The 27,688-nt window shown below is 38.1% G+C and overlaps 1 protein-coding gene across 10 annotated transcripts in view; it reads left to right on the forward strand.

Annotated features, from left to right (window-relative positions):
• APAF1 (apoptotic peptidase activating factor 1) overlaps positions 1–27,688 on the forward strand; it is a 119,488-nt gene that overhangs the window by 85,371 nt on the left and 6,429 nt on the right. For 7 of the 10 annotated variants that reach the window (XM_067009938.1, XM_067009935.1, XM_067009937.1 and 4 more), the window contains 8 exons: positions 1,811–1,936; positions 6,171–6,290; positions 8,332–8,448; positions 10,135–10,260; positions 22,449–22,568; positions 22,884–23,009; positions 24,654–24,779; positions 27,331–27,477. In XM_067009938.1, the coding sequence (XP_066866039.1) occupies positions 1,811–1,936; positions 6,171–6,290; positions 8,332–8,448; positions 10,135–10,260; positions 22,449–22,568; positions 22,884–23,009; positions 24,654–24,779; positions 27,331–27,477 (1,008 nt within the window). Of the gene's footprint in view, positions 1–1,810; positions 1,937–6,170; positions 6,291–8,331; positions 8,449–10,134; positions 10,261–22,342; positions 22,427–22,448; positions 22,569–22,883; positions 23,010–24,653; positions 24,780–27,330; positions 27,478–27,688 lie in introns of those variants that run through there. The other 3 variants (XM_067009940.1, XM_067009942.1, XM_067009943.1) reach the window with 3 other exon arrangements.

The raw sequence follows: 27,688 nt of genomic DNA on the forward strand, positions 1-27,688 counted from the left end.
TTCGGTGTTCTGAGCCTGTTTCAGTGATTTTTTAGTGAGTTCTCCAACCTTGCCCTATACATGAAGGTATGGCTGGAGAGTGGCTGAGCTATATATATAGCCCTTCAGCATGGAGATACAGATAAGATGAGAGTGAGTGGATAAGCTCTGTAAGCTCCTCCTAATTCTGAGTACAGCAGTGCAACTAACAGTGAATAACTTCCCTGTGAGAATCTTCCCATTGGAAGCAGAGGCAGTGAGTGTGAACGAGCTCCAGTCCTATTTGCAACAATGGGAAAGAGTAGGTGCTGTGGGCAGTGTTCTCTTCAGCAGAGGCCTTGAATCGAAAGATTCAGAGCTCCTAGGAGATCTCACACCTTCCCCGTAGATCCTCAAGGTAGGCGTGGTTGGAAATTTCCCCTTCCTGGGTTTTGTCTGGATTTTAGGAGGAGTGGAGGAGCAACCCTTCTTTTGGCCTTTCCTGTCACTTCTAAAATCCTTACCCCTTGCTGTTCTTAAAAATCTCCTGGAAACATTGTCTTTCTTCTTGAAATATAGGAACTTAGTTTTGGAGGCTGTGAGTGACAATGATGAGAGAGAGCAGGAAGGGAAGAGAAAGAAGGATTTTCAGGGGGAGATTTTTCAGTTGTGGAACCACTTTCATTTCTGGCCTTTAGCTCTGTATCTCCCAGATTGGACTCCAGAGATAAGGCGGAGAAAATTTCACATAACGAATTGGTAACCATAGAACTCACTGATTGAAAACTACTGGGCATGTGATGAAGTACTTGTTTTGTCCATGCTAGTTCTGAAATCATAAAGTAGGTCTGTAGTTCAGAATGTAATGAGAGGAACTCAGGCACATATGGTACTTCATTAGACTGGAATATATTTGAGTAATTTGCAGCAGAACTCAGGACAAAATACAGCCAGGCTAGTGTTAGACATTGACAATTTGTAATAAGCATGAATAACAGGAGAAGTACATACATGTACAGTTAGCACATTCATTTGTTTTAGGGTTTTGCAACCATTTGAAATGAGGATTAGATGACAGTGGAAAGTAAAATATGGAAACCACTTATGTTCAGCGTATTATTTTTTTAGATTGATTTTTAAAAAATGGATAAAACATTTGTATGACTCCAAATCAAAGCTTTATAATAAATTTTATTCAGTAAAGTCTGACTTTCATCCCTATCCCTTCCCTGCCACTCCCTCCCTACCTTCTGAAGGTAACCGTTTTTGTCTTAACATCCTAATGTTTCTTTTTGTATGTATAAACAGATATCTATATGTATAATATATAGCCTTATATATCCATCTATATATATCACATCTGTATCCATCTCTAGAGTCACATATTTGTTTTTTATCTCATTTAGTATAGATTGCATATATATATATATATATATATATATATATAGAGAGAGAGAGAGAGAGAGAGAGAGAAACATATATACTCTTGTGCAGAAATGTATATACCATTCTTTGCTTTTTTGGTGTAAACAACATATCCCAGAGACTAGTCATTATCAGGGTGTTTTTCTCATTACTTTCTTAAGATTGCGTATTATCCCATTTTGTGATTAATGCAGTTTATTCAGTTAGTTCCTTATTGATGGTCATTTGAGTTGTTTCCAGTTTTTTGCTGTTAAAAATAACAATGCAGTGAATAATCCACACAAGTTATTTTGTATTTTTGCTAGTGTATTTTTGGGCTATATTCATGGAAGTGGAATTGCTGGATCATTCTTGCTATTTTTAATATTCTTGATATATTCAAAATGCTTATGAATGTGATTTCCTATTTGTTGTGTTTATTCTGTAGTTGTGGAATATGGACTCATGTTTAAAAGTAGCTGATTGTAGAGGACATTTAAGTTGGGTCCATTGTGTGATGTTTTCTCCTGATGGATCATCATTTTTGACGTCTTCTGATGACCAGACAATCAGGGTGAGATATATTGAGATTTTCATTTTAGACATTTAATGATGGTAAGCTAAATCTCCTACCAATTAAGAAGTTGATGGGCAGTATTGAGGGAAGTAAAACAGGAAACTGCTGGTTTCATATTTATCCTTGAAAAGAGCTATTATGTGGACTATAGCAGTCTCATTCATTCAGAACATGTTCATTGAGTGTTACCATGGTCCAGGTGCTGGAGAAGTCCAATGATTAAACTGTATTTTGGTTAATTTAAATATATTACGTTTGAGTCCTCAGAGTAACTTTTGACCCTTTCCATTACCTTGAATTCCCACATCCAGTTACTTGCCAATTCTAATGGATTCTATTGATACCTTTCCATTTTCTATCATTTATTTCTGCTTTTCCATTTCAAGTTTAGGTGCTCATTAGCTGTTACCTTTCTTGTATTAGCCTCTGCTACAAGTCTTTTCTTGGTTTTTTACATGCTGCTTGCAGGGTATATTCCTCATGTACAATACAGTCATGTAATTTTCTTTTTTTTTTTTTTTTTGGCCAAGTGGCTTGCAGGATCTTAGTTCCCTAACCAGGGATTGAACCCGTTCCCCCTGCAGTGGAAGCACAGTCTTAACCCCTGGACCACCAGGGAAGCCCCCAGTCATGCCATTTTTGATCAAAACCAGATAGTAGCTCCCTTGTCTACCAAAGTATTGGGTTGGCCAAAAAGTGCCTTGGGTTTTTGAGTAAAAATAAGACACATTTTTCATTTTCACCAAGAACTTTGTTGAACAACTTATTCACCCTTTCATTCCACTACCTTCTGCCATTTTTTCAGGCAACTTCATAATTGCATCTTCCCAAAACTTTTTATCTTTTTGAGCAGAGAACTGTTCCAGGTGCCTTTTACAGTCTTCCAGGGAATTGAAATTTTTTCCATTAAGAGAATTTTGTAAAGACCTAAGTAAATGGAAATCTGAAGGTGCAACATCTGGTGAATGCTGCAGATGAATCAGAACTTCCCAGCCAAGCTGTAACAGTGTTTGCCTGGTCATCAGAGAAACATGTGGTCTTGCATTATCCTGATGGAAGATTATGCGTTTTCTGTTGACTAAGTCTGGACGCTTTTTGTTGAGTGCTGCTTTGATTTGGTCTAATTGGGAGCAGTAATTCTTGGAATTAATCATTTGGTTTTCCGGAAGGAGCTCATAATAGAGAACTCTCTTCCAATCCCACCACATACTCAACATCACCTTCTTTGGATGACGACCAGCCTTTGGTGTGGCTGTTGGCAGTTCATTTCATTTGCCCCATTATCTCTTCCGTTTCACGTTATTGTTCAGTATCCACTTTTCATCGCCTGTCACAATTTGTTTTATTAATTAATTCATTAACATCTTTATTGGAGTATAATTGTTTTACAATGTTGTGTTAGTTTCTGCTGTATAACAAAGTGAATCAGCTATATGTATACATATATCCCCATATCCCCTCCCTCTTGCGTCTTCCTCCCACCCTCCCTGTCCCACTGCTCTAGGTGGTCACAAAGCACCGAGCTGATCTCCCCGTGCAATGCAGCCGCTTCCCACTAGCTATCTGTTTTACATTTGGTAGTGTATATATGTCAATGCTACTCTCTCACTTCGTCCCAAACGGAACGTTTTCATTACATTTCAATAGAGAATTGCATGTGGAAATATGATCAAGAAGGTTTTTTTCACTTATGTGGAACCCAAACATTAAAGCAGTGAACATATTCAAGCTGGTGCAGGTGATTTTCAATGCTTGATTTGGATATTTTGAGTATGTCGGCTATCTCCTGCATGGTATAACATTGATTGTTTTCAATTAATATCTCGATTTGATCGTTATCAACTTCAACTGGTCTACCCCACCTTGGAGCATCATCCAGCAAGAAATCTCCAACACTAAACTTCACAAACCATTTTTGACATGCTTGGTCAGTCACAGCACCTTCTCCATACACTGCACAAATCTTTTCTTCTGCGCTTCGGTTGCATTCTTTTTTAAAAATAAATTTATTTTATCTATTTATTTATTTTTGGCTGTGTTAGGTCTTCCTTGCTGTGCACAGGCTTTCTCTAATTGCAGAGCGGGGGCTACTCTTTGTTGTGGTACACTGGCTTCTCATTGTGGTGGCTTCTCTTGTGGAGCATGGGCTCTAGGCACACGGACTTCAGTAGTTGCAGCACGCGGGCTCTAGAGCACAGGTTCAGTAGTTGTGGTGCACGGGCTTAGTTGCTCCGCGGCATGTGGGATCTTCCCGGACAAGGGCTCAAACCTGTGTCCCCTGCATTGGCAGGTAGATTCTCAACCACTGTGCCACCAGGGAAGCCCTCAGTTGCGTTTTTACCTTTCTTGAAATGATAAAGCATAATATGCCCCAAATGTTGCTTTTTTCTTCCATCTTCAATATTAAAATGGCTACACAAAAATTCACCAATTTTGATTGTCTTTTTTAAAAATGCACGCTGATATGGCAGTTGACACATATAGTCTAATAAAATTGTTTTGAATGAAGTTAAAGACAACTGAGTGCTACTAGAGCCATCTTACAGAAAAAAACTGAATGAACCTTTTTGGCCAACCCAACAAATACATACTCCAAAGTCTGCCATTAAACTTATCTACAGTACAGCCTATTCTGTACCAGTCTGCTGTTTTATTCCTACAGGTAACCTACACTGAATTGCTCACATTTCCCCAAACACCCTGTACTTTCCTGCTTCTGTACTTTTGCTTATGTATTTTCTTTAAACATATTTATTTTATTTATTTATTTTTGGCTGCATTGGGTCTTTGTTGCTGTGCAGGGCCTCTCTCTAGTTGTGGTGAGTGGGGGCTGGTCTTCCTTGCAGTGCACGGGCTTCTCATTGTGGTGGCTTCTTTTGTTGCAGAGCACAGGCTCCAGGTGCTCGGGCTTCAGGAGCTGTGGCTTGCGGGCTCCGGAGTGCAGGCTCAGCAGCTGTGGCGCATGGGCCCAGTTGCTCCGCGGCATGTGGGATCCTCCCGGACCAGGGCTCGAACCCGTGTCCCCTGCATTGGCAGGCGGATTCCCAACCACTGCACCACCAGGGGAGCCCTATGTGTTTTCTTACGTTTGGAATAACCTACTTCTCTGTATCTCTCCTTATTGAAATCCTAACAGCCCCTACAAGTCCCCTCAAGCTTTCAGTGAAGCCTTTCCTAGTATTCCATTTGGGGGAATGTGTTTCTCCTTTAATGCTATGTGACTGTGTGTCATTTTCTTATGGTACTTATCAAATTGTGCCTTGAATTTAAGCACAGAGTTATTATTATTTTTTTAACATCTTTATTGGAGTATAATTGCTTTACAGTGGTGTGTTAGTTCCTGCTGTATAACAAAGTGAGTCAGCTATATGTATACATATATCCCCATATCCCCTCTGTCTTCCGTCTCCCTCCCACCCTCCCTGTCCCACCGCTCTAGGTGGTCACAAAGCACCGAGCTGATCTCCCAGCACAGTTATTTTAAAACTCTTTACCACTCATGCTTCACTGCCCCTCCGACTTGTTCACACATCTTAAATTATAAGCTCTTTGAGGCCAGAGACCCTGGTTTGTCCCTGTAGCATCTAATACAGTGTTTTGTACAAACTTGTGTTTAGCTAAAATTTGTTTAGTATTTACTGTATGCCAGATATTGGGCAAAGTACTGTGCCTGTGTTAATTTGCTAATTCTCATAGCAATCCTTTTTTGCAGCTGAGGAAACAGGCACAGAAAGGTTAAGTCAGTGCTGTTTAAAGTGCCAGTCTCAATAAGCTTAAGCCAGAATGTAAATCAATGCACTGCTTCCTTCATCAAGAAAGTCTTGTTTTAAAAAGTCAACTGTATCATAAGCATACTGTTAACAGTGTGTTTAGTGATATAGCTGACTTACTCCTTATCTTGGTATCAAACAGTGAGAAACAGCCAGAGGTCCTTATCTTTGAGCAGCACCAGGTTAAGTAATCTGCCCAAAGTCACAACTTTCAGTAGAACTAGAATTCATACTAAGGCATTTTGATTCTAGCATTCATTACTTTTAATAATAACTGCTTCTTCCTATACTATGTAATTAATAAATTTTTATTGTTGAATTACAATCTAATAGAAAAGTTTCTAGCATTATAGGCATTTGGAGAATGAAGTATGATTGTATATTTTTAAGACTAAGACTTGTCTTTGCATTATTTCAGAGAATGCAGTTATCTTACTTTAGTATTTTAATTTCTTAATCAGCTCTGGGAGACAAAGAAAGTATGTAAGAACTCTGCTATAGCGTTAAAGCAAGAAATAGATGTTGTGTTTCAAGAAAATGAAGTGATGGTTCTTGCAGTTGATGATATAAAACGTCTGCAAGTGAGTATTTTTTAGAAAATAGTTAGAAAAAGTGTTTTGATTGAACTCTCAATTCAAAATTTTTCTTGTTTGTTTTTGGACTTGATCATGTGTATTTGTATAGTATCTAACAGATGATCAGTAGGTATCAGTTTTAAAAATATGTGGGTCTTGAGCTGAGGCTCAGATATGCTAGTATTTAGAATTAAACAAGGTGATACCTTGCTTTACCTCATTTCTCTCCTGTTAGTAACTGGAGGACAGGGAGCAAGAACATGTGAGAGAATGAGATGAGATAATGGAATGGAACTAGAGTGAAGAGAGAAATGGAATGAAAAGAGAAGAGGAGACAGAAATAGAGGGAGCACGCACATGGAAGGTGTGAGATGTAGCAAGAACTTGAGACAGACTGACAGGGTAGGACGGAGCTTAACAAGTTCTAAAGCTGCAAAGCTCAGCTTGATGTAGTAGAGGGAATAGTGACTGTTCACTGAGGAGACCAAGGTACAAGTTGAAGCTTTATTGTCAGCCAGTTCTGTGATGTTGAGTAAATAGCATCACTTCTCTGAACCTCACTTTCTTCACCTGTAAGGTCCTTTTCATTTTCAAAAATCTGTAAGCTGCTTTATAGGGTCAAGGTGGAATCCAAACTCAGGAAGCAGAGATCTGGGAATAAATTGTCTATGGCGTGTGGTAATTTCTTCTCGTCTGCTGTGGGGGTCAGAGTCAAGCTGTGAGACACCTCTAAATATGGCTTGTTTTGTATTTTATAAGTTTTACTATTGTCCTTAATGTGTCGATGAGGAACTCCTAATGCCCTGTATTTTGGGGATGAATTGGGATGTGCAATTGAATGTGATTTCCTCATTACTGATTTTTAGCAGACTGATTCTTCCACTTGGGGTTTTTTTCCACTACAGTTTTCTTGTCAAGTTCAATGCTTATGTTACCTTTATTAAATTTGTGCAATCTTTCTTTAATAGTTGTCATAACTGAGACTTCAAGAAGTCATCTGACTATAAAAGTATTTTATTCTATGTCATTGATTGTGGGAGAGTTTAGAGGACAATTAAACTGACAAGTGATAGTTCCATTTAAGTGAACGTACATTTTTTAGTCACTACTTAAAAAAGTATGGAAATTGATTTTTGAGGGAAAGAAGATATTCACCTTTTAGTAATTCAGTCTTCATTTTGAATGTCTAATAGATCAGAACATGCCGGGTAAAATATTGTAAAGGAAAAGCTATCTTGATTGATTGACCCTATAATCTTTGTACCTGAAACAAAGGCGACTGCTTATTTCGTATTGAAAAATAATTCGAGACTTTTAGGTTGTAATTTTAGTTAGAGAGATAGATCTGACAGTTAGTTGATTTAAGATTGAGAAATATTTTCCCAGGTCACATGTTTTAGTTGAGTGATAAGGTATTTTTATTAGTGGGATTTTAAAGAATAATCATTAGTTTTGGTACAGGTTATGAAACTTGGTACTCTTAGTCTATGCATTACAACCCAAATTGTGCTAATGGGTTGTTCTCCAATGCCTCCTCCTCCCAAAAGAAAAAGGGGGAAAAAAACCTTAATTTATACTGTTTGGTGAGTAATTTGGAGGATATAAAACCCATTTTAATTTTAATTTGTCTTTTTATGTAATGTCTGTCTCGGTCCTGTTTCACCAAACCCCTTGAAAAATATCAGGGAAGTGTATTTTAATAAATGATAGCCCTATTAAAATGGGCTTTGTGAAGAAATGGGAAACAGTGGAGCTAGCTGTGGGATTGCAAATCAGACAGATGTGTCTCAGGTGATGGGCACAGCAGCTGCTTTTTAAACTTTTAAAGCTTGTTTTATTTTACGAAAATGTATATGAACCACAAAAGTGAAATGAAACGGAAGTGTGAAGTGCTAAATGCAGCTGCTGAGAATAGAATAGGGTTTTGTTGTTCCCCTGGGAACTCTTGTTGATTATATTCATTTTAATTTTTTCAGTTGAAGTCTGTTCTAAAGAACAAAAACTGCTCTTACAGTCTAATACCTGGTTGTGACTTATTTTTCATTAGCTCATTAATGGAAACACAGGTCAGATTGATTATCTGACCGAAGCTCAAGTGAGTTGCTGTTGCTTAAGTCCACATCTTCAGTACCTTGCATTTGGAGGCGAAGATGGAGCCATTCGGGTATTCAGTTCTCTTCTGCAGAGGCATTCTGTGCAGTATAGTTTTTATTTAAAGTTAATGATACGCCTGCATTGTAGACTTATATACTAAATAAATCTTTCTATGATAATTTGTCATTCCTCTGTTAGATTAAAAATAATCTTACAATCCTATTGGTTTTATATTTTTCATATTGCTTTTACTATTTCTCATACTTTTTGTGTTTTTGTGTTCCTTATTCTCTGCCCAGTTGTCTTGCTGTTCTCCAAATGTATCAAACACTCTCAGATTTAGCTAACAATGCAAAGAGCATTTTTTCTCTTCTTAGAAACTTGACCCGTTTAGGGGTGTAAGTTGTTTCCATGTTGGTTCTGATCAGGTTCATTGGGAATATCAGTGCAGGTGCCTTATGTTTACCTATTTCACCAATCCTTGCTGTTCTACTTTTGGTATTAGAAGTACACCAGTTTACCACCTGAAATCCTTAATTTATCAAATAAGATCAAATAAATAAAAATAAAATCAGCTTGTAAGGAAAAAAAGACAGTATAATAAAAATCATTTTGGAAAAAAGTGATTTCATCACAAGTGAAATTCATCACAAAAGCACATTTTCTCTAGCTACATAATAGTTTTTCAAAGAATATTGACTCCTTTTCTTACCTGAGCTTTTTGGAATTGTTTCTTAATTTGTTAATTATGCCACTAGCCACATTTATTTTACTTTGGGTTCATTGTCATAAGGAATTACACAAATATTTTCCAGTCCATATTGCCCCACAAAGAGTTTTTTTTTACCTTTCAGCTTTATTGAGATATAATTGACATACAGCACTGTATAAGTTTAAGGTGTACAGTGTAATTATTTGACTTACATCATGAAATGGTTATCACAGGAAGTTTAGTGAACAACCACCATCTCACATAGACACAGAATCAAAGAAATAGAAAAATATTTTTCCTTTTGATGAGAACACTTAGGATTTGCTCTGTTAATAACTTTCATGTAGAGCATACAGCAGTGTTAATTATATTTATCGTGCTGTACATTACATCCCTAGTGCTTACTTAGTACATATTTACTTTTTTTGGTGTGAGTTTATTTGAAAGCCTTTTTGACATAGTTGTTATTTTTTGAGTTCTTTTCTACTTTCTTATTCTCTGTATTTGGCATATTAATCTTTAGCCCTTCAAGTCTCCTCAGTGTACTGCCTCTTAGCCTGCTTGTATGCTCTGTTCCTTTACCTGTCTCCCTCATCATCCTTTATCTTGCATTGTCTCTGTGTTGTTTTATAAGGAACTTGCCTTGTCTCTCATCCAGTATTTTTTTCTTTCTTCCTTCTCATCCATCTTAAATGTCATTTTCTTTTTGGAGGCTGAGCTCAGACTGCTACTTGTTTGATGAATTGGTGGTTGAATACTCAAGAAGGACCACTGGTTCCTACTGCCATCTGGTCATTCCAGTGAATGTTTTATTTTAGGGTGTGTGTGTGTGTGTGTGTGTGTGTGTGTGTGTGTGTGTGCGCATAGATGTGCATGTCTGTATTTGTGCCATTTCATTTGTGTATCTTTAGTTAAACTGAAAGCACTGAGATGGAAATTCTGTACCCTTCTGTAGTCTAGTTTCGATTTAATATTTTGGGGTTGTAATGCCTGGGTGTTGCTGAATTTCTTTGTATTAATTTTCTCTGTTTTTTTACTTTGAAGATTTTAGAACTCCTAAACAACAGAATCTTCCAATCCAGAACTGGGCACAAGAACACTGTACGGCACATCCAGTTCACAGCTGATGCAAAGACTCTTATCTCAAGCTCTGATGACTCTGCAATTCAGGTGAGAGGGAGGTTGAACTTCTAACATACATAATGCTGACTCTAATGAAGGAACACTTTGATTATGCCTCAAATCTGGTATGTATTTTAAACTTTCAGATCAGATTATTTTGGGCTTCCCTTTAGATTATGTACATGGGCATAAATGAAACCCATATTTTTCTGTGAGTGAGGCAGGCAGTTTGACTCAGAACCCTCTAGTGGGAGATTATTTTGAAAATCAAGCGTTCATTTGAATTCTCCCACCTGCCTTTATATTTGGATTTGAATCAATAAATATACTTTTGCCACATTTATGTAATTTCTTTTTTTCTTTACAGTAGTAAAATCTAATTGAAATAATTTCATTCTTTAAGAGTAAGATGTTTATTACAGGGATAAAATGCTGTGAAAAAAGAATAGTTTACCATAGCGAAGGATTGTGGATCTAGAGGCCTTAAGCCTACTGTTTGTTCTTTTATTTTTTTAACATCTTTATTGAGGTATAATTCCTTTACAATGGTGTGTTAGTTTCTGCTTTATAACAAAGTGAGTCAGCTATACATATACACACATCCCCATATCTCCTCTGTCTTGCGTCTCCCTCCCACTCTCCCTATCCCAGCGTCTAGGTGGTCACAAAGCACCGAGCTGATCTCCCTGTGCTATGTGGCTGCTTCCCACTAGCTATCTATTTTACATTTGGTAGTATATATAAATCCATGCCACTCTCTCACTTCGTAGCAGCTTACCCATCCTCCTCCCCATGTCCTAAAGTCCGTCCTCTATGTCTGCGTCTTTATTCCTGTCCTGCCCCTAGGTTCCTGAGAACCATTTTTTTTTTTAGATTCCATATATATGTGTTAGCATACGGTATTTGTTTTTCTCTTTCTGACTTACTTCACTCTGTATGGCAGTCTCTAGGTCCATCCACCTCACTACACATAACTCAATTTCGTTTCCTTTTATGGCTGAGTAATAGTACATTGCATATATGTGCCACATCCTCTTTATCCATTCATCTACTGATGGACACTTAGGTTGCTTCCATGTCCTGGCTATTGTAAATAGAGCTGCAGTGAACATTGTGGTACATGACTCTTTTTGAATTATTGTTTTTTCAGGGTATATGCCCAGTAGTGGGATTGCTGGGTCGTATGGTAGTTCTATTTTTAGTTTTTTAAGGAACCTCCATACTTTTCTCCATAGTGGCTGTATCAGTTTACATTCCCACCAACAGTGCAAGAGGGTTCCCTTTTCTCCAGACCCTCTCCAGCATTTAATATTTGTAGATTTTTTGATGATGGCCATTCTGACCCATGTGAGGTGATAGATACCTCATTGTAGTTTTGATTTGCATTTCTCTAATGATTAATGATGTTGAGCATCCTTTCATGTGTTTGCTGGCAATCTGTGTATCTTCTTTGGAGAAATGTCTATTTAGGTCTTCTGCCCATTTTTGGATTGGGTTGTTTGTACTTTTGATATTGAACTGCATGAGCTGCTTGTAAATTTTGGAGATTGATCCTTTGTCAGTTGCTTTGTTTGCAAATATTTTCTCCTATTCTGAGGCTTGTCTTTTCATTTTGTTTATGGTTTCCTTTGCTGTGCAAAAGCTTTTAAGTTTCACTAGGTCCCATTTGTTTATTTTTGTTTTTATTTCCCTTTTTCTAGGAGGCGGGTCAAAAAGGATCTTGCTGTGATTTATGTCATAGAATGTTCTGCCTATGTTTTCCTCTAAGAATTTGATAGTGTCTGGCCTTACATTTTAGGTCTTTAATCCATTTGGAGTTTATTTTTGTGTATGGTGTTAGGGAGTGTTCTAATTTCATTCTTTTACATGTATCTGTCCAGTTTTCCTAGCACCACTTATTGAAGAGGCTGTCTTTTCTCCATTGCATATTCTTGCCTCCTGTATCAAAAATAAGGTGACCATATGTGCGTGGGTTTGTCTCTGGGCTTTCTATCCTGTTCATTGATCTATATTTCTGTTTTTGTGCCAGTACCATACTGTCTTGATTACTGTAGCTTTGTAGTATAGTCTGAAGTCTGTGGGCCTGATTCCTCCAGCTCCATTTTGCTTTGGCTATTTGGAGTCTTTGGTGTTTCCATACAAATTGTGAAATATTTTGTTCTAGTTCTGTGAAAAATGACATGGTAGTTTGATAGGGAGGGATAGCATTGAATCTGTAGATTGCTTTGGGTAGTATAGTCATTTTCACAACATTGATTCTTCCAATCCAGGATTATGGTATATCTCTCCATCTGTTTGTATCATCTTTTTTTTTTTTTTTTTTTCTGTGGTACATGAGCCTCTCACTGTTGTGGCCTCTCCCATTGTGGAGCACAGGCTCCAGACACGCAGGCTCAGCGGCCATGGCTCACGGTCCCAGCCGCTCTGTGGCATGTGGGATCTTCCCAGACCGGGGCACGAACTCGTGTCCCCTGCATCGGTAGGCGGACTCTCAACCACTGTGCCACCAGGGAAGCCCTGTATCGTCTTTACTTTCTTTCATCAGTGTCTTATAGTTTTCTGCATACTAGTCTTTTGTCTCCTTTGGTACGTTTATTCCTAGGTATTTTATTCTTTTTGTTGCAGTGGTAAATGGGAGTGTTTCCTTAATTTCTCTTGCAGATTTTTCATCAGTGTATAGGAATACAAGAGATTTCTGTGCATTAATTTTGTATCCTGCAACTTTACCAAATTCATTGATTACCTCTAGTAGTTTTCTAGTAGCATCTTTAGGATTCTCTATGTATAGTATCATGTCATCTGCAAACAGTGACAGCTTTACTTCTTCTTTTCCGATCTGGATTTCTTTTATTTCTTTTTCTTCTCTGATTGCTGTGGCTACAACTTCCAAAACTATGTTGAATAATAGTGGTGAGAGTGGACATCCTTGTCTTGTTCCTGATCTTAGTGGAAATGGTTTCAGTTTTTCACCATTGAGAACGATGTTGGCTGTGGGTTTGTCATATATGGCCTTTATTATGTTGAGGTAAGTTCCCTCTATGCCTACTTTCTGGAGGGTTTTTATCATAACTGTGTGTTGAATTTTGTTAAAAGCTTTTTCTGTATCTATTGAGATGATAATATGGTTTTTCTCCTTTAATTTGTTAATATGGTTTATCACATTGATTGATATGCATATATTGAAAAATCCTTGTTTTCCTGGGATAAACCCCACTTGATCATGGTGTATGATCCTTTTAATGTGCTGTTCGATTCTGTGTGCTAGTATTTTGTTGAGGATTTTTGCATCTATGTTCATCAGTGATATTGGCCTGTAGTTTTCTTTCTTTGTGATGTCTTTGTATGGTTTTGGTATCAGGGTGATGGGGGCCTCATAGAATGAGTTTGGGAGTGTTCCACCCTCTGCTATATTTTGGAAGAGTTTGAGAAAGACAGGTGTTAGCTCTTCTGTAAATGTTTGATAGAATTGGCCTGTGAAGCCATTTGGTCCTGGGCTTTTGTTTGTTGGAAGATTTTTAATCACAGTTTCAATTTCAGTGTTTGTGATTGGTCTGTTTATATTTTCTATTTCTTCCTGTTTCAGTCTCAGAAAGTTGTGCTTTTCTAAGAGTTTGTCCATTTCTTCCAGATTGTCCATTCTATTGACATATAGTTGCTTTTAGTAGTCTCTCATGATCCTTTGTATTTCTGCAGTGTCAGTTGTTACTTCTCCGTTTTCATTTCTAATTCTGTTGATTTGAGTCTCCTCTCTTTTTCTTGATGAGTTTGGCTAATAGTTTATCAATTTTGTGTATCTTCTCAAAGAACCAGCTTTGAGTTTTATTGATCTTTGCTATTGTTTTCTTCATTTCTTTTAAATTTATTTCTGATCTGATCTTTATGATTTCTTTCCTTCTGCTACCTTTGGGGTTTTTTTTTTCTTCTTTCTCTAATTGGTGTAAGGTTAGGTGTAAGGTTAGGTTGTTTATTTGAGATATTTCTTGTTCCTTGATGTAGGATTGTATTGCTATAAACTTCCCTCTTTGAACTGCTTTTGTTGCATCCCATAGGTTTTGGGTCATTGTGTTTTCATTGTCATTTGTTTCTAGGTATTTTTTGATTTCCTCTTTGATTTCTTCAGTGATCTCTTGGTTATTAAGTAGTGTATTGTTTAGCCTCCATGTGTTTGTATTTCTTACAGATTTTTTCCTGTAATTGATATCTAGTCTCATAGTGTTGTGGTTGGAGAAGATATTGATACAAAATTTCAATTTTCTTAAATTTACCAAGGCTTGATTTGTGACCCAAGATATGGTCTATCCTGGAGAATATTCCATGTGCACTTGAGAAGAAAGTGTATTCTGTTGTTTTTGGATGGAATGTTGTATAAATATCAGTTAAGTCCATCTTGTTTAATGTATCATTTAAAGCTTTTGTTTCCTTATTTATTTTCACTTTGGATGATCTGTCCATTGGTGAAAGTGGGGTGTTAAAGTCCCCTACTCTGATTGTGTTACTGTTGATTTCCCCTTTTATGGCTGTTAGCATTTGCCTTATGGATTGAGGTGCTCCTATGTTGGGTGCATAAATATTTGCAATTGTTAGATCTTCTTGGATCGATCCCTTGATCATTATGTAGTGTCCTTCTTTGTCTCTTGTAATAGTCTTTATTTTAAGGTCAATTTTGTCTGATATGAGAATTGCTACTCCAGCTTTATTTTGATTTCCATTTGCATGGAATTTCTTTTTCTCTCACTTTCAGTCTGTATGTGTCTGTAGGTCTGAAGTGGGTCTGTTGTAGACAGCACTTATATAGGTCTTGTTTTTGTATTCATTCAGCCAGTCCATGTCTTTTGGTGGGAGCACTTAATCCATTTATATTTAAGGTAATTATCAATATGTATGTTCCTGTTACCGTTTTCTTAATTGTTTTGGGTTTGTTATTGTAGATCTTTTCCTTCTCTTATGTTTCCTGCCTAGAGAAGTTCCTTTAGCGTTTGTTGTAAAGCTGGTTTGGTGGTGCTGAATTCTCATAGCTTATGCTTGTCTGTAAAGGTTATAATTTCTCCTTTGAATCTGAATGAGATCCTTGCTGGGCAGAGTAATCTTGGTTGTAGGTTTTTCCCTTTCATCACTTTAAATATGTCCTGCCGCTCCCTTCTGGCTTGCAGAGTTTCTGCTGAAAGGTCAGCTGTTAACCTTATGGGGATTCCTTTGTATGTTATTTGTTGTTTTTCCCTTGCTGCTTTTAATAGTTTTTCTTTGTATTTAATTTTTGATAGTGTGATTAATATGTGTCTTGGCATGTTTCTCCTTGGATTTATCCTGTATAAGACTCTCTGTGCTTCCTGGACTTGATTGACTATTTCCTTTCCCATATTAGGGAAGTTTTCAACTATAATCTCTTCACATATTTTCTCAGTCCCTTTCTTTTTCTCTTTTTCTTCTGGGTCCCCTGTGATTCAAATGTTGGTGCATTTAATGTTTTCCCAGAGGTCTCTGAGACTGTCCTCAATTCTTTTCATTCTTTTTGCTTTCTTCTGCTCTGCAGTAGTTATTTCCACTATTTTATCTTCCAGGTCACTTATCCGTTCTTCTGCCTCAGTTATTCTGCTATTGATTCCTTCTAGAGAATTTTTAATTTCATTTATTGTGTTGTTCATCATTGTTTGTTTGCTCTTTAGTTTTTATAGTTCCTTGTTAAATGTTTCTTGTATTTTCTCCATTCTATTTCTAAGATTTTGGATCATCTTTACTATCATTACTCTGAATTCTTTTTCAGGTAGACTGCCTATTTCCTCTACATTTGTTTGGTCTGGTGGGTTTTTACCTTGCTCCTTCATCTGCTGTGTGTTTCTCTGTCTTCTCATTTTGCTCAGCTTACTGTGTTTGGGGTCTCCTTTTCGCCGGCTGCATGTTCGTAATTCCCGTTGTTTTTGGTGTCTGTCCCCAGTGCCTAAGGTTGGTTCATTAGGTTGTGGAGGGGACTGGTGCCTGTTTTCTGGTGGATGAGGCTGGATCTTGTCTTTCTGGTGGGCAGGACCGCATCCGATGGTGTGTTTTGGCGTGTCTGTGACCTTAATTATGGTTTTAGGCAGCCTCTCTGCTAATGGGTGGGTTCGTGTTCTTGTCTTGCTAGTTTTTTGTGGCTTGCTGGTCGTTGAGTGGAGCTGGATCTTAGGGTCAAGACAGAGATCTCTGGGAGAGCTCTTGCCGATTGATATTATGTGGGGCCAGGAGGTCTCTGGTGGACCAATGTCCTAAGCTCGGCTCTCCCACCTCAGAGGCACAGGCCTGACACCTGGCCGGAGCACCAAGACCCTGTTAGCCACGTGGCTTTTGACTGAACATTTTTATTCCTATCTTAAGAAAATAATCAATATGGAGAAATATTTATGCACAGAGGTTTTCTTCAGTGTTATCTGGGTAGCGTCGGAGGGCAAGAGGAGTGGGGAGCCCTCAGGAAGAGAAGGAGGTGGCACAGAAGGGGCTGCCCAGGACTGCGTCTGCCACAGCTCCAACCCCTCTGTGAGGAAGCACTTGTGTGTGTACGTTCTTTTAAAACTTACTTTATATTTATCAAAGTTCCAGTGCACATACTTTTAAAAGTCATAGTATTTTAAGGCTCATTATAAAAAATAGACTCCCCCATTTCTCTTTCTCTTAAAGCATCACTTTTAGCTTTTAGATGTTTCTTTTGATATTTACCTTCATGACCCTGTGTTGCATGCTTAGAGTGCTAATTCTTGATTTTTTAGTTTTGAGGGTTTATCTACTGAATTCCTTATATTAAGATGAAAATTTAGCTCTTTTTCTCCTCCCACCTGTCCTACCTCCAACATATGCACACACCCTTTTGTCTACCCCTGTCATCCTGACACAATCACAACAAAATTTTGTTTAGGTCATTAGTGTCATTGTTATGACTAAGTAGACCAAGTATACTATGAATGCCTTTTCTGCCTTAGTGCAGTTTAGGAATAGTCTACCTTTGGTAGTAGTTAGAAATCATTTTACCCCAAATCCTTGAAGATATTGTTTTATTTTTTTCCCCCAAGTTTCAAAGCTCGTGTTGAGAAGTCTGAAGCTATTCTGATTCCTAATCTTTCTCTCTGGAAGATTTTAGGATCTCCTCTTTGTCCCCAGAATTTTGAAATTTCATGATGTGCCTTTGTGTGTTTGTTTCATCCATTGTTTTTGACTTTCACTATCCCTTCTCAGTTTGGAAACTTATATTTTTCAATTCACAGGAGTTTACTTGAATTATTTCTTTGATTCACTCCCGCCCCCCATGCTCCCCATATGCTTCCTTTTTCTGTTAACATCCCTTATTCAGATATTGGATCTCCTGGACTGATCATCTAGTTTTCTTTTTCTATGTTTCATCTTTCTGTACCATACTCTGTTTTCTGGGAGTTTTCCTCAGCTTTATCTTCCAACCCTTTCATTGAGTTTTTCATTTCTACCATTATATTTTTAATGCTGGAGAGTCCTTTCTATTGTTTTAATTTTTTAGTAGAGCATGTATTCTTGTTTTGTAGGTGAAATATCTTACTTCTCTGAGGATAGATGGGTATATAAGTAATGTATAAATGATATCATATATATTACATATATTTTTTCCCTCAAAATCTAATTTTCCTGCATAGTTGCTCTTCCCTCCAATTTTTTTTTTTCTGTTGTTGTTTTGGCCTCTTATTTTAAAGGCCTTCCTCAGCTGTGTGGTGATCATTCATTACCCAGAGATGGATACTAAAAGGCTGACTGGGAGCTCTGCGTATTGACTGAGACCTCCTCTGAAAGGTGATCCGGTGGGGAAACTTTGTTGTCATTGTCTTTAGGTCTTTGTCTTGGTCTTGTCAGATTCCTAGAGAGGAATCTCTGGTCTCCTGGAGGTTATAAACCTGGCAGACAGATTCTTAGAGATAAGTGGGGGAAGAGAGCGGGAAGGGGTGTGTGGATCGTATAATGTCTCAGCATTTAGTGTGTAAACCTTCACTGATCCCCCTGTTCTCAAAATTGCTGTCCTACCCTCAGTTGTGCTGGTGTCCTTTAATCCAAGATTCTTCTTTCTGGTTTGTTTTAGGAGTATTATTCTGCACTTTATTCTTTTTTTCTATCATAATAACATTGTTTGGGATTCAATAGTGATTCTTTTCTTTTTACAGGAAATTAGTTTTTCTGAACTTTTTGAAGGGGTTGGGAAGGACATCATTTCTTTCTTCACAGCTCTGCAGTTCCATCTTCTGTTGTTTTCATGGTGTTAAAAATATGGCATTGTTCTGATGAGATCCCTTTGTTCTATCCCCTTCCCTCATTTTTTTTTTTTTTTTTTTTTGGTATGCAGGCCTCTCACTGTTGTGGCCTCTCCCGTTGCGGAGCGCAGGCTCAGCGGCCATGGCTCACGGGCCCAGCCGCTCCGCAGCATGTGGGATCCTCCCAGACCAGGGCATGAACCCATGTTCCCTGCGTCAGCAGGCGGACTCTCAACCACTGCGCCACCAGGAAAGCCCCCCTTCCCTCATTTTTATGGAGACCTTCCCTTTCCTTTGCTGCCATCATCCTTGTTTTTCTCACTTTAAATTCTATTCCCAACAGTTTCTCCTCATTGTAGGATTGTCCTGGTTATTTTTGAGAGTTCATCGGGTCTTGACTGCTTTAGCCCTTCCAGACTGTGCCACACAGTACAGTCAGTCTTGCACTCAGTTTCTACTGCTCTTCCCCGTTGGTCCTTTGCACTCTTCAGTGAATGGTACTTGGCTCTTTTGGGATTCTCCTGTTTTTAGGTTTGTCAGACTCATTATGCTTCCTTCTGCTTCTACCCATACAGATGCTGTTACTGTGCAAGTCTTGCAGCTCTCAGTTTGTCCCCACTTACTTGTATCTTGTGGTTTTTGGGGATACTATGTCACTTAACATGTTGATATTAAGTCTTGTTGATATTGGTCTTGTTGATATTGTCTGTGCATTTTTAGATTTGCTATTTTAGTTGCTTTGTCTGCTCTTATGGAGGCTTCAAGGAGATGCCTGCATCACTGCCATCTTCCCACAACTCCTGATACATCTATTTTTAGCCCCACCCTCATTCCCACCTCTGGATGTACTTTGTGACCTCAGTTTCTGAGCATTTTGGGAGTTCTGTAGTGTCAGTTTTGTTGCTTTTGTCTTTCTAATACTTTTAAGATTCTGTTTTCTTGGTTCTGCAAAGCCAGTTACCATTCTCCAGCTATACAGCCTCCAATGTTTTGTTGTTACCTTCTTTCTCATTCTTGACTTTGTCATTTTAGTGGGGTTTTAGAAGTGAAAGAGAAGGAGGTAAATGCATATGTTCAAACAGGAGTTAGTATGTATTCTCTTATTTTATACAGATGTATATATTTCCTATAGTGGCAATATTTACACTGTTAAAAACTGTTTTGGAAAAAAATCTTTTTATGTTATGTCTCTATGAGTCCTATATGATTGGAATGAAATTTTGCCTTTAGTACAGAAACTTACTTATTATAGGCTCCCACAGTGTATTAGCTCTGAAACTCAGTGTAATATTCACCTTTCTTCCTCTCTAGGTGGCTTTGAAATGTGTAAAACTAAGCTACATCTGATGAAATTCTGCTGAGACATTGTATACAGTATAGTCTTTCTGTCAACAGCTAAATTCACAGGTTTTATGACCTCCTTGAATATCAGATATTCTCAGCCAGAGGGAGAAATAATTTCTAGGAATATTTTTAGGATCCAAGTTAGATTATTTGTAGAAATGAATTGTGTTTCATCCTCTTTTTCTGCTTTACTCAGAATACTTTTTACATTTAAAATGTTTTGATGCATGTACATTCATGCAACAAAACTCTTGGTAGGTATTTCCAAGAATTGACTGGTTGGGTTTTTGTTTTATAGTTTTTTTAATGTTTTAATAAATAATTAATAGGAGGTTTGTTCCCCCCCACCCCAGCTTTACTGAGGTATAATTGGCAAAACTGTATTATGTTTAAGACATATAATGTGATGATTTGATATATGTACACATTGTGAAATAATTACCGCAATCAAATTAATTAACAAATCTGCAAACCCCTCACATAGTTGCCATTTTGCCATTTTGGAGGTTTATTTTAATCATCTTTGTATCCCAGTGCCTGGAACGTAGTAGGGGTTCGGTAAATCTTTGTCAAGCTCAACTAAAGTTATTGCCAAAATTTGAAGAATGAGCTCTTTTGATTATAGCACCTAGAGTTGTGAAAGTTGAGGTCTGTTTTGGTAGTTTTTGATCTTTTACTTTGATGTAAATAAAGCCCAAGTAGTAGCTGTGTTTACCTGAGCCAATGAATGAGAATATATTGTTTCTTAAAAGTGTAAAAAGATTCTTTAGCATATAAATTTAAATTTATATAGCTGAAAAAATTCCAGTGTACATACATTGCAAAAATTATAGCTAATTGTAGAGACATACCCAAACTCAACCTTTATACATGTGACTGATAATGCTGGTGGAAGTTTAGCTATTAATATAAGGTGATTCAACTAGCACAGTATGTTTGAGGTCAACAAAAAAGGTATCCTTGTCATCATTGCCTTATCAAAAAGCATCTGCAACAAAAGCTGCTAAGGCTAGTCTTCATTGCCTCTCAGTGATTGTAAAATTCTTTGTTATATCTGCTCAGGAAGGCTCTCTGACTTCTTGATGTGTGGAGGGTAGCAGTAAGAACCTCAGTCAGGAATGAACGTTGAATCAGGCACAGCTGGGAATGGCAGTGCCAGTCAACCAGGAAGAGCTGTTAATAATAGCCACTGATCCTCTAGTCCAGTAAAGCCCAGAAAGTAGGAGGAGGGAGCCAGAAAGTTCCTAGTGGTAGCGGTCCAGGGTATTTTATGTTTAGTCACACAGGATGCCTTTTTTCCTGATACGATTTGGGGAGCCAGAAAGCTTCTGTTTCTTCCCCCTACCTCAGCATATCTTATTGGGCTCTTAAAATACTGAAATTCCCATTTCATCCTCTTTAGAACTACTCTCACTTCCAGCTCCTCTTCTAAGGTCCCTTGCTCTCATACAAGATACCCTGCTTCTGTGAATGAACACTCAGACAGAAAAGATGGAGTTATCTGAGAGCCAGGGCTCGGTGGGCCTGGGAGGGTGATTGCTAAATGTGGAGCACAGAGGAATAAAGAAAGGGGGGTAAGAGAGGTGTAATTTCTTTTACAATTTTGCCTAAGCCCAGTAAGAAAAACCTTAGAGGCATTTCTACTGTTTAACCTTCACCAGTCAAAAAGGAGACCCAGAATATTACTAATGGCACACCTGAGATGGTGGCTGCTTTTTCGTTATCTTTTTATTCCTAATATTAAAAAATAGAAGAAAATTCTGTGGGAGACTCCCTGATTGCCCACAGCTCAGAAGTCTAGCTGCAGGCTCTCTGGGCTGTTTCTTTGAATATCTTTCTAAACTTTTTTCCCTACTGTTCCTTCTGCGTACCCTGTTCCAATCAGATTGAACTATGAACAGGTACCTGTAATCTTTCCACATTTTCCTGCTCCTGTGCTTTAACTCTAGCATTCATTCTCTTTGTTTGAAATGCCCTTCTCAGTTTGTGAATCATAGTTTCAGCTCATTTCTCAAGCCTACTTTGAACGCATTGTCTCCAACATTGCAATCTCTTCTCTTTCTCTTGTATCTGAGGAGTTCTTCCTGGAGTGCCATGTGAAAAATAATGTACTGTATCACTTTTGTCATTTTGAGGATTTCATTAGGGGCTAGGTAAGATCTCTGAAGCTCAGAAATTCCACGACCTGGTTTGAAGCTGCTCTGGTCAAGTGACCTTCCCAGGCAATAGGGCCAGTAGGATTCAGTAGCTTCAGTGGAGCTGGAATCTGGACACTTGGCCTAATTTGTGAAGTTTAGAAATCTGTGAATATGTAATTGGGATAATTTTCTTTGGAAAATTTAATCAGATGGTGAGCTCATGAACATATTGTGACTTTTCTCTATCTTCTGGTATAATTAACTGCTCTCCAAGCAACTGAAGAAAACAGACTTTATTTAGGAGGAAAAATATTTTGCCCATAGTCAAGTTAATTAACCCCAGCTTTTCTCTTCTCTGTCTGTAAAATGGGGATACCGTATTCTTATTTGGTTCTCTTCTTTATTTTACTGAAGTGCCATGAGGATGAAAGACTTCAGACAAGTGAGTGATACACCTCCACCTCTCTAATGGGATATTATGGGGAAAGGGTTATAGCAGACTTATTTCTCTGATATTCAGGTATGGAATTGGCAATCAGAGGAATATGTCTTTCTGCAAGCTCATCAGGAAACTGTGAAAGACTTTAGACTCTTGAAAAATTCAAGACTGCTTTCCTGGTCATTTGATGGAACAGTGAAGGTAATTTGAAGCACACATTTCTTTTAAAAAAAATATTCTAATATTGATCACACTGATGATATCATGACAGCCAAAATCAGGTGGCTGATATGTAAATACTTAAATTTTAAAATTTCTAAAATAGAAATGCCTGTTTTCTGTTTACTGCAGTCATCTACATCTGCTGTGTGTTTATGAGTATTTGTACTAAAAGGCACTTAAGGAGGTCAGAACAACCGATGTGCTAAAGCTCTTGGTTTATAGATGTCTTCTGGCTGTTTATGCTCAGTAATACAAGATGTTCTTAATTGTCAACTTCTGATTTTTTCTTTGAAGGTGTGGAATATTATTACTGGAAGAATAGAAAAAGACTTTGTCTGTCATCAGGATACAGTTCTTTCTTGTGATATTTCTCCTGATGCAACCAAGTATTCTTCTACCTCAGCTGACAAGACTGCAAAGGTAGGCCAGTCAGTTGAAAGGTGCACGCATAAGACCTTGGTATTTGTTAGGTATTATGAGTCCAACTAATGTGTAAAACAGAATAAGTTTCTGTCTACATGTCTGTCTCATTTTGTGAATTTTTGGAGGATGCCCATTGACATTTAGTTTGTGTCAAATAGATTAAGTGAATGACATTGAGGATTTTTGATTTCTCCCTTACTGATAACTTTTGTGTGTTAGTAATCAAAGGCAGTGTCTACTGAATATTTTAGGCAGTAAAAAGCATTGAAAGAGATTTAAATTTAATTGTACACCCACAGTAAATTTTTTTGTAATTGATGTAAATCGATGCTTCTAAAAATCACATTCCAGTGAAACGATGCTCCCTGGTTGGGGGTATTGAATACTCCATTCTCCATTCTTTTCTTTTTTCTCCATCTTTGTTAATGGCATCATTATCTACCTATCTTTCCAAACTGTAATCACTGGAGTTGCCTGGGACTCTCCTGTCTTTTGTGCTCTATTGATTACTCCTCAGTGTCTCCTCAATCTTTGTTCTCTTCCTTGTCCCCACCCTTAAGACCAGGCTCTCCTTTTTTATTGGTGGACCTGCCACTGGTCTGTACTTCCTCCAGTTTATCTTCCCTGCTGCTACCCGAGTTCCCTGTTGAAACTCCTCTGTGACCTGATGGTTTATAAGCTCAACTCCTTAGCCCATCACCATCTCTTTCTGCTACATTGTTCGCTCTGTGCCAGACTACTTCTACTTCCATCTTTTTGTGCACACTGTTAACTTTCACTTGATACAACCTTGTATCCTTTTTTACCTGGAAGCATTATGACTCATTCTTCTAGACATAGATTTAAGGTCAGTCCTTCAGTGAACCCTTTCCTGGCCCTCAGGCAGGATTAGCTGCTCCACCCTCAGTGTTCCTATTACACATTACTCATGTTAATTTACTTCATAACACTGTTTGCTCAAACATTTATGATTAAACTAGAAACTTTTCAAGGACAGGGACTGAATCCAGTTATCTTTGCACCACCAGTTCTTTAGTCACAGTGCCTGGAACACGTTTTTAGTATAAGCTTGTTAAATGGTGATGACAGAACCACCAGGGAGAAAATTGGAAGGAAAAGAACAGCATTTGGCTGCTAAGATAGCAGGATGGTATAGGGACTAACCTTTAAATTACTCTTGCCATACGTTAGGCACTTTGCTAGGAATTTCAGTTTCTATTATCTCATTTAATTTTCACTCTATAGGTGCTATTGTCTCCATCATACAGATAAAGAAACTGAAGCCAGAGAAGCTTATGTGGGTTGTCCTAGGCCAAGGAACTAGTAAATAGTGGAGCCAGAACTCCACTCAAGTCTGCTGTACTCCATAGACTACTTTGCTATTCTTCCTTCTAAGTCTAAAGTTTAGGAAGCTGTGACTTTGATCCTTGAGCTTAAGTTTACTTGAGTAATTAAAGGGAAACTCTAAAAAATGAACCAGGTTGCTAGTTGGCATTTGGGCCTCTCACGAAAGTTTATGAACTGTTGAATGTTAGAACTTCATATGATTGAATTTATGGCTAACTAGCATTTGAGGCAGGGTTTATAGATGCTTATTTTGAGTGTATTTACTATTCCTAAACAATCTGAATTGCCTTCCAGATTTGGAGTTTTGAACTCCTTTCCCCTCTTCATGAATTGAGAGGCCACAAAGGCTGCGTGCGCTGCTCTGCCTTCTCTGTGGACAGTACCCTGCTGGCAACTGGAGATGACAACGGAGAAATCAGGGTAGGGTGTTTGCTGACATGAAAGCACTGCTCTCCTTATAGCTTTGGCTGGCCCTCTGTACCATATCTGGGGCCTTCGTTAATGTGACAGGGAAGCACAGGCCCCAGGGTTCTGATTGGATGAGGCATTCCTTTTTCTGTTTCTTATGCACGTTGTGTTCACAGCTGCACTTCACGGCAGAAAAGAATTCATTTTAGAGTTAAAGTGAAGCATTTCCCATGTATGTGAGGAGGCAGATGCCCTAGTTATTTGCAGTTGGTTCTGTGCTGTTAGCTTGAGAATGATTCATCTTAATTCTTGGACGTGAACCAAAGATTGTTTTTAGTGGCAGAATGTGAGGAAAATAATTTTTGTAAATTGTTGTCTAGATTATAAATGAATTGCAATTCTGCTGTTTTCTGCACTGAAAGGTCTCTTTAGCACTATATCCATTAGATAGTCAACATTTAGAGTGGAGCCTGTTACCATCCTTGTGGGGATTATCTGCCTCTGGTTGTGTTAGAAGGATGGGGCAGTTGATGGAAAAAGTTTGGGCATTGGGGGTGGCTGCTTTGGTAACTGGTATAATCAGGAGAGTCTTGTTTTTTTTTATGTTATTTTGTTCATTTTTTACAAAGCAGGAATTAAAATTCAAGGAGTAGGTATATAATGCAGAAGAATGAGACAGTATGCATTATGCAGGAATAGGGGCATTATCAGATAGGCTTTCCAGGAAAATTAAGGACTAAATTGAGGGTTAAGTAACCAACCTTCCGTATACCATTCTCATAAATGCCATGCCAGCTGAAGGGGCAGGACTGCTTTGGGAACATTCATTTTCCTCTGAGTTCTCACCTCTGGATGAAAGGGCTCCTTTACTGGTTATGAGGCAGTGTTTCATTTTCCAGAAACCCCTAAAGGTAAAAATTGTCTCTTTAAATAAGGGTTATTTAAAATTTTTTCTTTAGGACATTAAAAAAATTTTCTGTTTTTCTACTTGATTTTTCAAAATATAGGAAAGCTATTAATTTTTTATATGTATATCTTCTATCTATCTATCTTACTGAATTCTTTCTAATCAGTTTTTCCATTTGATTCTCTTGGATTTCCCAGGGGGACATTTACAAATGATGATTTTGATTATTTTCTTTTGCTATTTATGCCTCTGTTTTTCTTATTCTGATGTACAGTTTCTTTGAAAAATTAGACTACTGCTCATATATTAAGTATCACTGGAAATAAATGAAAATATTAGTATCTATAAGTAATTGGGTTGTTTTTAAGAGCTTAGTAAAACTAATCTTAGTGAATGTATGTGTATATGCTTGCTTGCGTATTTTATACATATAAAAAATATATATATATTAAAAACCTTACTGGGACTTACTGTTTAAAATATATATACTTTAGGTGTTTGAATAGTGTCTGTCAATATTCTTAGTGGTAGATCCTGAACTAGAATTATTTGTTCTTTTGAGGTAGTTTATTTGTTAGGCCTTTTTTGTTTATTCCTTGCTTCTCCCATCATACTCTTTTTTTGTTTTTTGAACTTGTAAAATTTTTGGCTGGTTGGGTCTTCATTGCTGAACGCGGGCTTTCTCTAGTTGCGGTGAGTGGGGGCTACTCTTCATTGAGGTGTGCAGGCTTCTCATTGCGGTGGCCTCTCATTGCAGAGCACAGGCTCTAGGCGCGTGGGCTTTAGTAGTTGCAGCATGCAGGCTCAGTAATTGTGGCTCGCGGGCTCTAGAGTGCAGGCTCAGTAGTTGTGGCTCGTGGGCTCTAGAGCGCAGGCTCAGTAGTTGTGGCTTGCGGGATCTAGAGCGCAGGTTCAGTAGTTTTGGTGCATGGGCTTAGTTGCTCCACTGCATGTGGGATCTTCCCAGACAGGGCTCAAACCCCTGTCCCTTGCATTGGCAGGCAGATTCTTAACCAGTGAGCCACCAGGGAAGCCCCATACACCTCTTTTTAAAAAAAAAATTTATTTAATTTATTTATTTTTGGCTGCGTTGGGTCTTTGTTGCTGCACATGGGCTTTCTCTAGTTGCAGCGAGCAGGGGTACTCTTCGCTGTGGTGTGCAGCCTTCCCCATTGCGGTGGCTTCTTTTGTTGCAGAGCATGGGCTCTAGGCTTGCAGGCTCTAGAGTGCAGGCTCAGTACTTGGGGCGCACGAGCTTAGTTGCTCTCTGGCATGTGGGATCTTCCTGGACCAGGTCTCGAACCCGTGTCCCCTGCATTAGCAGGCGAATTCTTAACCACTGCACCACCAGGGAAGCCCCCCATGCACCTTTTATTCAGTGAAAGAGTCACAATATTCTAATCAATCACTTAAGTCCTTTTGTTATATTTTTTGGAATATAGTTAATGATAAATATTGTAAGTAATGCATTTTAATTATAATTAGTAGTTTTAAAAAATTTGCACAGGAGAGAATGTAGTCTAAAAAAATTCCTAAGGTATTACTGAATTGTAATTATATTTTTAAGAAAGATTTCTAAATATGTTCCAAATGAGATAGATAGATATATAAAACTTCTGCGTAACCCTGTTAACGAACTGTGTATCGTTTTTATAGATATGGAATGTCTCAGATGGTGAGCTTCTTCATTTGTTTGCTCCGATTTCAGTAGAAGAAGGAGCTGCTACTCACGGAGGCTGGGTGACTGACCTTTGCTTTTCTCCAGATAGCACAATGCTTGTTTCTGCTGGAGGATATCTTAAGGTAAGGGTTTCTCAAAGACTGAAAGAAAAGAACAGCCTGTATCCTACTCTCCAAATTATTTTCACTTCCTGTGTCTCAGTTGGGCCTCGTACAACCCATCAGAGCGGAAGGGCGATTACTGTTATCCTGTTCTGGGTGATGAGACTGAGATTTTCAAGGCTGCATTTGTCAGATCTCTTGGAAGTTTTGATGACAGTGTTAGGGATGTTCA

The sequence above is a fragment of the Kogia breviceps genome, chromosome 12, assembly GCF_026419965.1.
Source record: "Kogia breviceps isolate mKogBre1 chromosome 12, mKogBre1 haplotype 1, whole genome shotgun sequence".
Taxonomy (NCBI): Eukaryota; Metazoa; Chordata; class Mammalia; order Artiodactyla; family Physeteridae; genus Kogia; species Kogia breviceps.